This window comes from Caloenas nicobarica, chromosome 7 (assembly GCF_036013445.1).
Source record: "Caloenas nicobarica isolate bCalNic1 chromosome 7, bCalNic1.hap1, whole genome shotgun sequence".
NCBI classification, from domain to species: Eukaryota; Metazoa; Chordata; class Aves; order Columbiformes; family Columbidae; genus Caloenas; species Caloenas nicobarica.
In genome coordinates, this window is record NC_088251.1 from 15,152,778 (window position 1) to 15,166,660 (window position 13,883).

At 61.3% G+C, this 13,883-nt stretch overlaps 1 protein-coding gene across 1 annotated transcript; it reads right to left on the bottom strand.

Moving 5' to 3' along the window:
* Positions 1–123: 123 nt before the first annotated feature.
* Positions 124–11,007, bottom strand: LOC135991033 (prominin-1-A-like). The gene is made up of 24 exons (XM_065639276.1): positions 10,857–11,007; positions 9,547–9,611; positions 9,144–9,349; positions 8,587–8,707; positions 8,365–8,428; positions 7,846–7,935; positions 7,384–7,574; positions 7,228–7,302; positions 6,830–6,893; positions 6,395–6,554; positions 5,976–6,128; positions 4,951–5,074; positions 4,708–4,799; positions 4,409–4,493; positions 4,149–4,292; positions 3,819–3,890; positions 3,508–3,609; positions 3,342–3,395; positions 2,965–3,045; positions 2,582–2,650; positions 2,395–2,484; positions 2,016–2,128; positions 888–905; positions 124–489 (listed from the first exon to the last, which is right to left on the bottom strand). Exons 1-24 carry the CDS (start codon positions 10,984–10,986, stop codon positions 438–440), a joined length of 2,415 nt encoding a protein of 804 aa, XP_065495348.1. The 5' UTR covers positions 10,987–11,007; the 3' UTR covers positions 124–437.
* Between the last annotated feature and the right edge of the window lie 2,876 nt (positions 11,008–13,883).

The window sequence follows — 13,883 nt, forward strand, 5'->3', positions numbered from 1 at the left end:
TCCTTCCATCACAGCTGGACGTGAAGAGCTCAGCCACATGTCTTCAGTGCACACAAACACCCCATTTATTGTTTGACACAAAAAAATCACAGCCTTGGAAAGAGTCAGGCACCCTGCAAAAATAAATAGTCACATTTTTCAAGCGAGGGGCCTGGGCAAGCACGTTCCTGCTGTCCGGCAGCACAGGCTGCAGTGGCATTGACAGTGCAAGCTGCCCTGAGCCCAGGGGGTCTGGTGGGGGGGCAGCAAAGTCCCACCTGGGACAGTGCAAGGGGCAGCCCCCCTCCCACACCTACGAGAGCATTGTCACATATTGGGAATTGGGGACTGGGTTTCAGGCGGGGTTCTCACCCTGCTCCCCAGAACCCAGGGAGAAGGTGCAGCAGACAGGGCAGCCGTGTCCATCTCGTCTGTGCCTGTGCCACGGGCAACGGGGGCTAATGCCTTGTGGACGGCCGGGGGATTTTGTAGAAGTTGAAGGTGGGTGGCCTGCAAAACCAAGGTCACCTACGTCACCCCCAGCCCCAGAGAAGAACAAGGGACAGACCAGGATGCATTTGGATGGCCAAGTGTCATCCTACTCCTTTCACCCACCCCCGCAGGAAAGAGGGTGAGAAGGTTCCTCCACCCCACCAGCTTGGGGAGGCTGGGAGCAGAAGCACCCCAAAACTGAGGAGTGTGGGGAGATGATGGGGGGAACCCCAGAACAGTCTACACTGCTCCGGTCCCACCTTCCCAGTCCTGCCCTGGTACCAGCACCCTCCTTGGCCTGCACTTGCCCTGTTCCCCTCCTCGCCCCCCTCCCTCTGTGCCCTGTTCCCTCTCATGCCACAGCAGCTGCCTGCCCTACCCCACCACCACTTCAGGGACCCAGCACTACTACTTACAGCTCCAAGGTTTCATTCCTGGAGGGAAATAAAAAAAGAGGGGACAGCATCAGTGAGGCAAGAAGATGCCTCCTGGAACAGCCCAACAGGGTCTCCCCCAGGGCACACAAGGAGGACATGTGGGCTGCAGCGTGCTATGGTCCCTTCCATCCCGGCTGCCCCATCTGGACACAGAGCATGGGCTCCTACAGCTTCCTGGAATGTTGCTGCCCCCAGAGCATCACTGCTCCTTCCCCTGACAGGCAAAGTGGGGCCCCACGCTCACCAGCTCAGTGGCACACAGCTCCCCTGCGCCACCATTTCAGTCACCCCAAGTTTCCCTAGCAGGTGAGCCCGTGTCTCCAGTCCAAGGGAAATGACAGGCACTGGGACCACCGGTGCGGACCCTGGGCACAGTGTGGGCAGGGCACAGCCTGGCTCAGCACCACGTCCCGCACACACCACGTATACTCCTGCACAGTTCCAGAGGGGTAGTAGGCAGGGGCTGGAGCAGGGGAACCCCCCAGCAAACTGGCTGCACTGCAGGGCCAAGCCATAGCCCTCTGCAGCCGGAACCCAGCTGGGAACTGCTGACTACCCACAGGGGTTGGTGGCTGCACTGGAGGTGGGGCTGCTGGTCAGGGGGCCCCAGAGGGACCGGGAAAGGGTCCCAGAGGGCTGGGGAGCAACCCTGGGGTGCTGGTGGCCACAGGAGCATGAGTGAGCACTGCACCCTCGTGGCAGCAACACCAACCACACAGTGTGTTGCATTCTGCACAGCATCCAGCTGTGCTCCCATTTTGGGGCCCTGCACAAAAAATGGTGCAAAGCAGAGTAAGTTTTGTGGCAGAGCCCGGAGCCAGGCTGGGGGCTGCAGCCCTGCCAGGCAAGCTGGGCTCCTTCCTCGGAATGGGAAGTCACATTCAGCTGCCCAGAGGAGGGTTTCAGAGTAGGCAGAGCCAGGGTCTGCTCCAAAACTTCTCCATTCTTGGAAGCTGAAGGTCCCAAGCCCCCTACCTGGTCCCTGCCAGCCCATATTACTTTAGGACCAGCCCCATGGGCTGCTGCGGGGCGCATGAAGGGGCGGGTTTCAGTCTGTGGGGGGAACTCCACACCCGGTGTGGTCGCAGAGGGTGGGCGGCTCCTCACCTGTAGACATCAGCGATGTCCATGCGGCGGTAAAACTTGGCGAGTCTCACGGCCAGGATGATGCTGGGCAGCAGGAAGAAGGTGCACCAGCCCAGGCTGAACCAGAAGGCATTCTGGGTGCGAGGGGAGAGCCATCAGAGCCTTGACACTGACTGGAAAAGCCTCTTCTGCTTCCCGCTCCCCCCCAGTGACACCCCCACGCACACCTCTTCTCACAGCCTGGCCTTTGCTCTCAGCCACAGCCATGTGCCAGGGAGATGCTGAGCCCTGCTTGCTCAGGACAGAGATGGGTACCCCTCATTCTGTGTGGAAGGGGTCAAGGGGACCTCATTGCCACCCCCCACATACACGTCACCCCCCACACCACAGGCCCACTCACCAGAGAGTCCAGGATGTAGCTGCAGGTGATGGCCTCCACGTTATCCAGGGTCTGAGCTACGGGCTTGCAACGCGCCACATCTCCCGTCAGCTGAGCACACAGTGAGGACCAGATATGTCAGTGTTCCCCAAAACCCTGCAGCCTGTCCTCCTCTTCCCTTGACCCCATTGAGGAAGATTCAACTCACCCTGCTCTTGGCCCAGGAGATGTAGGTCTCAAAGAAGTCTAACAGCTCCTCCAGGAAGGCCCACGTCTCCTGGGGTCAGGCAAGCAGAGAGTGTTGGTGCTGCACCCCCAGCCTACTCCATGCCCCATGTCCCACCCATGCCAGGATCAGGGCTGTCAGAGCACCTCCACCCAGCAGCAACGGGGCTGCAAGTGCCCACCCACCCCAGCTCCTGGCCATAAGGGGAGTGGGCACCCAGGGGTGCAGGGGACCCCTGGGGAGGACAACAAGGCAGGACAAGCAGACAGATATTGCTTGGCATCCCTCCGCAGAGGGAGGTCTTGGTGTGGGGATCTGGTCACATTCCCAGCGGCTGGCCCAGCAACAGGGCAAGGTGAACTCACGTTCTTGATGATGTTTCCCATTTCCCTCTCCAGGAACTCCTGGGTTTTGCTGACTTTATCCAGCACAGCCTCCGTCTGTGCCTGGGGTGGAAGGTGCTCTCAGAAGTGTGATGGGGGAAGTGGGGTCCCCACATCATCCCGCCGCCACCTGGCAGCAACGTTTGTGGCATGGTGGACATGTCCGAGTGCTGTGGCATAGGCCCCCTCCCTCTGCCCCATGAGCGGGCCCTACAGTGCATGTCTGGGGAGTCCCACAGCAGCCACTAGCCCTCAAGACTGCAGGTTAACCCCCACGGTCTACACTGTGGGACCTCGAGGGCACTTTGCAGGGTGCTCCAGACTGGGGTGCGCTCAGAAGCCCCTCTTGTACAGCTTACCTCGAGCTGGGCAGCCCCACTCTGCACGGAGTGGATGTTCTCCTTCAGGCTTTGCTGGGGATGGAGAGAGGGGGGTTAGAGGCACAAACCCCACAGCTCAGCTGAGACTTTGCCAGCAGACTCCGAGCCAGCACCCGCAGGACCTTCCGACCCCAGAATCGCTCACCAGTGGCCCAGAGAAGCTTGTCTGTATTTCCTTGTCCAGCTCCTTCAGCTGGCGAGCATAACCCTTCAGCTCGTCTTTCACAGTCTCTTCCACACCCGTGCCCTGAAGGAGCTGCAGTCAGCAGTGCCCCCCAGCACAGCGTCCCTGCCCCAGCACAGCCACCTGATGGAGGGCTGGGCTGGAAAAGAGAGCTGGGCGAGGGTGAATGGCTTTGCCTCCCCTCGACACCCAGGCAGATCTGCGGATGAGTCCCCATAGCCAGTGGCTTTGGGACAGGGTGGCCATGGCCCTGGGGTGCCATGGGCTCTCACCGCATTGTCTGACAGCTGCTCCAGCTCTGTGGCCAGATCCAAGAGGCTTCCCTGGGTCACACTCTGATCCAGCTGGAAAAGGTAGAGACAGAGCCATGAGAATGGAGAGTGGGGCCCATGGGGGCCATACCCCGCCCCTGTGGGGCAGAGTGGAACCAGAGCCTCCCAGGTGGAGGAGGTGCCCGGTTGCCCCAAGGGGTGACACAGATGGCAGGGGACACTCTGGGAGCCTGCAGTGGGACTCCCAAAACAGCAAAGGGAAGAGGGCAGTGAAACCCCTTAACACACATCAGGACCCCCCATCCCAATACTAGGCTGTCCCCAGCCCACCTGCTCCAGGGTGGAGGTGAAATTGGGGGGCTGCCCTGCCCGGCTGGTGTTCAGCAGCAAGTCTCTCTGGCTCTGGCTGAGCAGCAAGATAGGGCTCAGGGTGATGTTCACCTTCTCAAAGGCTGTGGAGATCTCTCCTGTGTACTGCCAGAGTGAGGGGAACCATGATTGGGAATGGTGCTGTCTCATCACTGGCCCCTCAGCACCAGCCCTGCACCCCCAAGCTCTGGTCCTCCAGACCCTGGCACCCCTGCGCTCACCTGGCTGATGTTCAAGAGCTCGTCCAGGGACACGCTCTGGTCCAGGTGCAGCGCTTGCCACAGGGCAGTGTCTTGCTGGCACTGCCTGCAGGAAGGGGGGCATGGGGGTGAAAATGGGGCAGGAGAAAGCCACCCCCTCCCAGGAGCATGTCCTCACCCATGTGGGCAAGTCACACCTCGCTCCTTCCCTGGCATTGGCACCTGCCCACAGGGCAAGCTGTCCCCATCCCGGGGAGCTTCTGTGGGTGCTGAGCAGCTGTACCCCTACCCAAAGATGCAGTGCTGGGACTGGGACCCACCTGTAAATCTCTGAGAAGTTTGTTGTGCCACCCGCTTGGCCCAACAGCTCTGACAGGTTGAAGCCAGGGATCAAGCCAGGGGTGTCCACGAGCTGAGAGCAAGAGAAGAGATGGAGAAACTAGACAGGGCAGGACACCTGGGAAGAGCATTCCAAACCAGCCAGCACTGCCTCTGCTCCACCAGCAGCCCTCAGAAAGGCATCAGTGGCTCCAGGCAGGGGTGTCTCCCCATGGGCACCTCACCTGGAAGAGCTGCTGGTTGCGCCAGGACTCACAGACGAGCATGTAGGCGTTCCCCCCCAGCACAAAGGTGACCAGCACCAGCAGCATCAGCAGCCAGGAGAAGATGAAGCTGAAGCCAACCCCTCTGCCAGGACAGAGATGCTGTCAGCACCCTGAGGCCCTGTGCCCCGGCATTATAGAATCATAAAATCAGTATGGTTGGAAGAGACCCTCAAGATCATAAAGTCCAACCATTAACCAAACACTGGCACTAAGCCATGTCCCTAAGAACCTCATCTATACATCTTTTAAACACCTCCACAGATGGTGACTCAACCACTTCCCTGGGCAGCCTGTTCCAATGCCTGACAACACTTTCTGTGAAGGAATTTTTTCCTAATATCCAATCTAAATCTCCCCTCACTCAACTTGAGGCCATTTCCTCTTGTCCTATCACTTGCTGCTTGGGAGAAGAGACCAACACCCTCCATGCTACAACTTCCTTTCAGGTAGTTGTAGACAGCGATAAGGTCTCCCCTCAGCCTCCTTTTCTCCAGGCTAAATAGCCCCAGGTCCCTCAGCAGCTCCTCATCAGACTCGTGCTCCAGACCCTTCACCAGCTTCATTGCCCTAATCATGCTGGCATTGCCTCCAGCCATGACCTTCACACCCCTTGCCCCCGCAGCAATGCACCACCATTCCCACAAGCATGTCTCCACTCTGCCCTCGGCCCCTGGAGCACAGCCGGGCTGTACCCTGGGTCTCAGACCCCAGCATGGCTTCCCCAGCTTTGCAAGCCACCACTCCCCAACAGAGCCGCGGGACCAGGCACACGCTGCCAGGCCCCCGCCAGCAAGGGGCAAACGTGCTCTACTCAAACGCCTTTCACCAGCACCATATTTTACCCTTGCGTTCACCACCCGCATGGTGAGTTGCCATGTAATTTGCAGTAATTTGATGATTTGGGAATTGAGCATCCCCAGGCCAGCCCTGCCCACCCATCCCACCGCTCCCACATGCATCCTCGGCAGCCGAGGGAGCCTCACGCCATGAAGAAGTTCCCGCCAGCATTGGAGACACAGCTGCGCTGAGTGGGCAGCACACTTTCCTTCAGACCCAGGGGCCCCAGCAGCAGCCCGATGACATTGCAGAGAACTACCAGCAGCACCATGCAGCACAGGAGAACACACACGCTCCACCTGGGGAAAGAGGAGGGGCAGGAGTCAGACAGCAGGAGCTGGCACCCTGAGCAGTGCCCGGCATCACGTCATCTGCTGTCTCAGGGAGGAAAAATTCCCCAGGAACCCTGGCAAAGAAGGGGCATGGGTGGCTGCCAGGCAGATCTCTGGGTACCCTGCATCCACAGCCCCACCACTGAGCAAGCCCCAGCTCCAGCAACTGGAGGATGAAGAGTGTGAGCCTCTCCAGACAAGGGAGCCAGGGGATGCAGCAACTCCTTGCCCACCTGAGCCAATCCACTCTGATGGTCGGCTCCCTGTACTTCTCCAGCACCGATGTGGCATCATCCAAAAAGGTCCCAACTTTCTCCTCCATGTCCAGGAGTGGCAACTGCTCCTGCGAGCTCCTGATCTCCTGCTTGATGAGGCCCAGCTGGTCCTGGGTCTCTGCAGGGGATGGAGACAGGTTGGTGCTGTGAACTGCTGCCCTAGTCCTGCTCATCTGGGGCAGGTGAGCCTGGGGCAGCAGGGACTCAGAAAGGATGGTAACAGGGTGGCTTTGGCCAAGGATGGCATCAGCATGACAGCACGTGGGGACTTCGAGACAGCCAGGGCTGCAGGAAGAGGGGTGGCAGCAGGGGCAGTCTGCAGGCAGAGATGGGATGAGAAGGGAGCCCTAGGAGAGAGGGAATTCAGCACACGAGGCACAAAGCCCTGCTTACTTGTCACCACATCCTGGGACTGCTCTTGCACCTTGGCAGGGGTCATGTACAGCGTGCTGTTAACCTGCATTTGGGGGGACACAGCATATAGCTCATGTCCCTGCCCACAGCCCAAGGCTGAGCAGTGCATCCCCCCCATCCCCAGATCCCAGTGGCACAGGGCAGCCAGTGTTCTCCCAGCACCCAGCCCTGACCATGCAGCACCCGGGGGTGGTGGGGACAGCAGGCAGGCTCCAGTCAAGGCAAACATCCAAGCAGCACATCCCTCCACGCAACAGCAATTAACTCCTAGCACGGCTCTTCCCAAGCCACCCCCTTGCAGCACAGCCCCAGCAGCACCAGGAGCATCCAGCCCTGTACCTAGGTGCAGGGGGGGACCACTTACCTTCTCTACTTACCTCCTCTAAATCAGCCGTTATGTTGGAGCCAGACACATCATGCAGCGCCTCCACCTGCTGCTCCACACTGGGGATCTGTGGGGAGAGCCTGGGGTCATAGGGCTGCGGGGGCTGGGGAAGGGACTGTGGGGGATCCCGCACCCTGCTGCTCCTCACCGAGCTGAAGTTGGTGCTGAAGGCGAGGCCGTCCAGGGACACGTTGCCGCAGGGGTGGCCGCAGCGCTGCAGGCTGTGGTTGAGGCCGTCCCGCAGGCTGGCCAGCCGCTGGCTGTAGCTGCTCTGCAGCTCCTCGAGGTGCGAGCGAGTGTTGGCGATGCTGGCAAATGCAGCCGCCAGCGTCTCCATCCCTGGGGAGACGGGGCAGGGCTCAGGGCCTCATCCTGCCAGTGTGGCGGGGGCTTGTCCTCACCCAGCTGAACCTCAGGGTTCCATCAAAACATACAACGTAGAGGCACCCCCCAAAGTCCCAGCATTTGGCCCAGGCTGCAGCTGGGAGGCCAGATGGACCCTCCTCCCTGGGAGCCTTACGCAAACATGCACGTACTCCAGCTCTCAGCACTGCTGTCCCTCCAGGTCCCCTCTGAGGCCCTGCCAGCCACCCAGGGACGGTGCCACTACCTTGCAAGAGGCTCTGGAGGGATCCCAGAGCCTCATCCATGCTGCTCCTGATGCGAGAGATGATCATGCCACCCAGGTTGGGCCCAATGTCTGCAGATATAGGAGAGACGGTGTCAATGACGGGACCCCTGAGGCCCTGGGACTTGCAGGGAAACTGCCAAAAACACCGACCCCACCTCAAGGACCCCACCCCACATCCACTCCCCAGGTGGAGGGCAGAAGGGACACCCCCATCCTGCCACCACTTGCATCACCCTCCCCAGAGAGGAGCCTGAATGGGAAAAAGCAGCAGCTGGAGCAGAGCAAGAGCCTGGAAGAGCTCCCTAACCTACTCCCGTTAGACATCCCCATGAGAACCAGCCCGGTGGCCCCCATGTCCAGCAATCATCTGCAGGGCAGCGAGGCACAGCCACACAGCACCCCCAGCCACCCTGCTCCCCAGGCACCTCCAGCCCTGTCAGAGTGGCTCGCCAGGGGTGCATAGGGATGCTCCAGCCCCACTCTGCCGCACACCCTCACCCTGAAGGCTGCGGTTGGCGTGGCTCAGCGGGATGTCACTGCTGTCGATGATAAAATTGACTTGCTGCAGGGACAGAGATGGGGTGTCAGTGCAGGTGAGGACCCTTCCCCACCTCCAGCCCCACTGTTAACCTTCCCCAGGGGGCTGTTTGGGCTGCTCTCCCTGCTTGGCCCCTTGCCCCCCATCGGGCACCCCAGATGGGGTGGGAGGACCAGGCATGCCTGGGGGATGGAGGCCAGGTAGGTGTGGGCATTGTCCAGGGTGTTGTTGACGTTGGGGAAGGTGCCGTGCACAGCCTGGGAGAAGCGGGTGTTGCTGATGAAGGCGCAGACGTCACCAGCCCTACAAGGGAAGGGTGGCAGGGTCAGCACACGAAGAGGTCAGTCCTAATACTACCTCCCAGGACCTTCTGAATTCCCCCGCACCAACCCCAGGCTGCAGGGGCCGGAGTACAACTATGAGCCCTGCTTCCAGAGCATCTCAACAAGTGCCCTGTACACAGCCAAGGGACCAGACAGTAGGGACATGGGAAACTGAAGTACAAGGGAGCCTGGTGCACCCGTATTTCCCTGCAGGGAAGCTGTTGGAAAGGGTCTGCACCGTGTCAAGGCACAGCCCCCTGGGGCCAACTCCCCACTGCTGCTGCTTCCTCTCCTTTGTCCCATCCTGCTGGGATCAGCTCCTGTGAACAATGGCAGCTTCCTGGCACAGCCGCCAAGCACCGGCCTTTCCACCCTCCCTCAGGTCCCATCCGGAGTCTCTCAGCCAGTGCACTCACAGGAGGAGAGCAGAGACCAGCAGGACGGAGACCCAGAGCGCCTGGCGCCGGCAGCCTGTCCGCTGGTCCTGCTTCTGGTACATGCGGCCCCCGCAGTTCCCGCAGCAGCGGCAGCAGCAGAAGCAGCATCCCACCAGGGGCACAAGGATGATGAAGAGGAGCCCAATGGCTGCACAGACCAGGAAACCCACTTCATAGATCAGCAGCTGGGGGAGGAAGAATGTGAGGCAGCATAACACTGGTGCCCCTGAAGGTTTCCCAGCTCTAAGGTCCTGTCCAGACCCCCACAGGGCAGAATGGTTCTCCCTAGGGGGTTGCCCAGCACCCATGGCTCAGCCTCAGAGCAACACCCACCAGCATCCCCCAGCCCATGGTGGTGTGGGGCTCTTGGCTCCCCGCTCACCTCCTGGACTTGCTGCATCCCGATGGCCTTCTCACTCTGTGACTGCCCAAAATCTGCAATGAGTTCTGGAGGACAAGGAGCAGAGAGGGCTGTGAGCAGGTGCTGGTCCCTGGGGGGCTCTCCAGGAGGGTCCCACACCCTGCTCAGCCCAGAGAGAGGCTCTCAGCACCGCACATCACCTTCAGCGCTGCGGCTCAAAGCAGCTGTGAGTGCATGGCACATTTCTCCCTTCCAGCTGCCTCTCCCTGGCCATTGTGTCACACAGCACTTTTGCACCCAGGAAAAGCGCTGCCAGCCCCCAGGCTCTCAGAGGTCCACAGAGCAAGCAGGTCCCCCCCCACAGCGTGCCCTGGGCGCAGGCTCAGGGAAGGATGCTCCAACCACCACCTCGGCAGCCCAGCCCCAGGCAGGTACCCAGCTGGCACTGCAAGCATGGGCTAGGTGCTGGGACAAAGTCCCCCTCCACCATGCTGCCTCTTTCATCGCCATGGCTCGCCCTGCCCATGCCCTATGCTCTCACTAAAAGCCATGTCAGCACTCAGTGCTGTGTGATAATACCCTGGTATCTGCATGACACAAGGCCACAAAGCCACTGCATTGTTTGCCAGCCACACATTTGCCTGCCCGTTGCTGGCAAGCAGGGGCTGAGCCCAGCGAAGGAGGAAGCACAAATGCCAGCAGTCAGAGTGGCAAACCCCCCCCGATGTGGGCAGCATCTGCCCCAGGGACATCGAGCAGCCGCAGGGTCCTGGCATCACCTGTGCCAGCACATCCCCTCGAGGGTGAAGGAAGCGGGGCAAGCACTGGCAAGCAGGGTGTTGCACAGGGGGTACCTGCAGCACTGCCATGTGGGTGCTGGCACAGGTACACGCTGCTTTTGGTGGCCCCAAACCGAGTTCTGCCTAAGCATGCTTTGTCACTTGCAAGCACAGAGACCCAGGCAAGGATCCCCCCAAACTCACAGGCAGTGTGAGGTTCGCTCTGCACCTTTTGTTGGTGCCTGGGATGAAGTTATCTTGAGGGAGGATGGGGCAGGACTCTGCCACCAAAGCCTGTCCTGAGGCCCACCTGAGACTGTCCCCTAGTTGTGATGGGACATGGGCAGGACACAACTCGCAGTCCTCAGGGACTCCATTTGCCCCTCCATCACACTTCTCCTAACCCAGTACTCTGGCATTTAAATGCTGGATGGACAGTCACCAGTGCAGGAGGGCTCAGACTGAATCAGGACCCAGCAGCTCCAAGCAGCATCCCCACCCCATCGCGAGCACCGCCCCCCCACTGCCAGCCCCCCATCACCATGCACCCACCTATGGGCAGGGCGTTGGGCTGCACCAGCCGCAGGAAGCCATGAACCATCCCCACCAGGCCCGGGGTGCTGCTCCCCGGAGCCTCAAGGCCAGGGCCGTACAGGGGCTGCGAGATGTTCCCCAGCTCCATTGCAGCAGCTCCAGTGGGTGCCTGGGCACAGAGAGGAGCTGTCAGTGCCGTTGGGGCGCGGGGCCACCCAGCCTGCCCTGCCTCTGAGCAGGAAACGCGGTGAGAAAATAATCAGGCACCTGCCAGCTCCTGCCCGGAAGGAAAAAGCTGCAGGAGAGCACCGAGGAGGGATGGGGAGTCCCGGGGGCAGCGGCGTGACGGTCCAGGCAGGAGGTGCCCACAAGGGACCAGAGGGGCTGTGGGGGATGAAGCAGAGATGAAGCACTTACCCTGTCCTCTGGCACCTTTGCGTGCACAGGTCCGCTGCAGGGCTCAGCTACACAGTGTCAGCCCCTCGGGGCTTTATGGTTTGTTTAAGTTTCAGCTGTGATTGCTGAGAAGCTGCTTGTCGGGGAAGGCGTCAATGCCGGGATTGCCCCACCCTGCCCCTGCCACCTCCTGGCACCCGGCCACCCTGGGCCGCCTCTCCATACCCGGGGCAGGGTCACCACCAACCCGTCCCAACCCAGGCACCAGGGAGAAACCCCTCTCCTCGCCCTGCGCCGAGCTCCCGTGCTCCTCCTGGTTTCCTCCTGTCCCAAGGGTGACCCGTGAGGATCCCGAGGGCACCCATTGCACCTGCTCCACCCCAGCACCAGCTGCATCCCTCTGGGATGGGGCATGCTTGGCCAGCCACAGTTTAAGCACAAACCAGCTCTGGCCACAGAACCCGGTTTTGCGTTTACAAAAACTTCCCAAATGGGGCATTGCAGCAAACCCGGCATTTTCCACGCACACCCTGATTCTCCCAAGCGGGGGACAGCCTCAGGGACCCCCAGAGAGGATTTTTCCTCCGAGGCTGGAGGTCTGCCAGCGCCTGCCCGGCTCCATCCCCCGCTCCCCGCCCGCCGAGGTCTCCCACGCCACCGCCCCGTGGTCCTCAACCCCCGCCCCACCGCCGGGGTCCCGCCCGGGCTCTGAGACCCGCAGCCGGAGGCAGGGTCGGGGGGGCCGGGGGTCTCTCCCGATTGTGTTGCGGACGCACCCGGCGGGCGCGGGGTGGGTGCCCCAGGGATCGCGTCCCGGCGACGGGAGCTCCGCGGCTCGGCTCAGCTCAGCTCGGTTCGGCACGGCTCCGCACCGAGACCACGGCGCGGGCGGCCCCGGGAGGGATGGGCAGGGCCGGGCGGGGCCGCCCCTTCCGTCCCGGCCCCCCGGGGTCTGCCCGGGCAGTCCGGCCGCCCCGGCCCCCGCCTCTGCCGGGAGAGAGCCCGCTGCACCCGCTCCGCTGAGCCTTGGCACCGCGCCACCGCCCCGGGGGGACCCCTGCTCCTGCTCCGTCCCACTCTGACGTCCTGCATCTGCCCCCGGAGACCCCAGCTCCTGCCTAGTCCCACCGGGGAGAGCCTCCTGCCCCCGGTGCCCAGCCCATCTGCCCCATGCCCAAGTGAGGCTCCCTCTCTGCCCCACAGAGACTCAGCGCTGGTCCCTCCGACAGCCCACCCTGCCACAGCCCCCGTGCCCAGAGCTCCCCACGCCAGCCCTCAGCTGTGCCCTGTACCTCCCCAGGGCAGCCGGTGCCCCCAGCGTGGCCCTTGTCCCAGCCCCGTGTCCCTGCGTGGGGCACCATGCGCTTTCGGACAGGCACCAGTGGGGAGTCCGGGTAAGCCATACCCGCACATCCCAGGCTCCCGGCCCCCCAGCACTGATGGTTTGCTGGCTGTCACATGCCAGTTTAGTGCTTAACTTTCCCAGGCACAAGCAGGCGTCGCTGCTCTCCTGTGACCTTGGGCAAAGGTGGCACGAGGAGGAAGGCAGCCCTGCCTCTGGGTTTCCTTCTGGCCTGGCTCCTGCCGGGCACTGGGGTGCCCTCTGGCTTGGCACTGGCACCAGGGCAGAGCATCAGAGGACACAGATGCCCCCTCCTTAAAAAAAGAAAAACAAATAAATAAAAGCAGAAACTTCCAGCAAGTTTCTCACAGCACTAGGGCTGCTGTGAGGAGGGGTGTTGGGGGCTTTCACAAGCATCCTTCAGATTTCCATTTCAGCCCCAAAGTGTTGCGTCAGGGCCCTTCGCCAGCTCCTGGGGCAGGGGCCATGTGCAGAGCTGGGCACCAGGGACCCTGCATGGAAGGGGGCTGGCTGCCCTGGATGCTGTGCTCCCCAAAATCAGTGTATGTCCAGCTTCCACAGTTGCATGTGGGCAAGATTTGGCCAGGCATCTGTGGGATCCTTCACAGATGTAAGGATCTGCATCTGCAGGGCACTGCTCCCCTTCAGCCTAGGGCACCCCGCTGAGGCCGCTAGAGCTCAGTGCACATCAGGGTGTTGACACCTCAGCTCCAGGTACCACCACGCCACGGGCTCAGCAGGGCTGCCCTGCTCCCACTTGCCCAGCCACGAGCTCCCACCATGGTGCAGGTATCCTGCAGCCCCCCAACCCCAGCTCTTTTAGAGGGGTTAGCGAGGTGACATCCCTCAGTGCAGTTGTAAACCCAAGCCCTGTCCCTATGCTCTGAAGACACGGGCCCATCCTTCCCCCACCTTCTGCTCCATCAGCCCTATTATTAGAGCCTGGTTTCGCCCCCATCCCTTTTTTTCTCCCCCATTACTGCCAGATCTGCCCTCACCCCAGCATTACCCCCACCTTCTGCTCCATCAGCCCTATTATTAGAGCCTGGTTTCCCCCCCATCCCTTTTTTTCTCCCCCATTACTGCCAGATCTGCCCTCACCCCAGCATTACCCCCACCTTCTGCTCCATCAGCCCTATTATTAGAGCCTGGTTTCCTCCCCATCCCTTTTTTTCTCCCCCATTACTGCCAGATCTACCCTCACCCCAGCATTACCCACAGGCTTCTTGCACAGCACATTTGGCTGGAGTGGGGGGTTTGCACTGGGTAAAACACCTGCAGTTCAA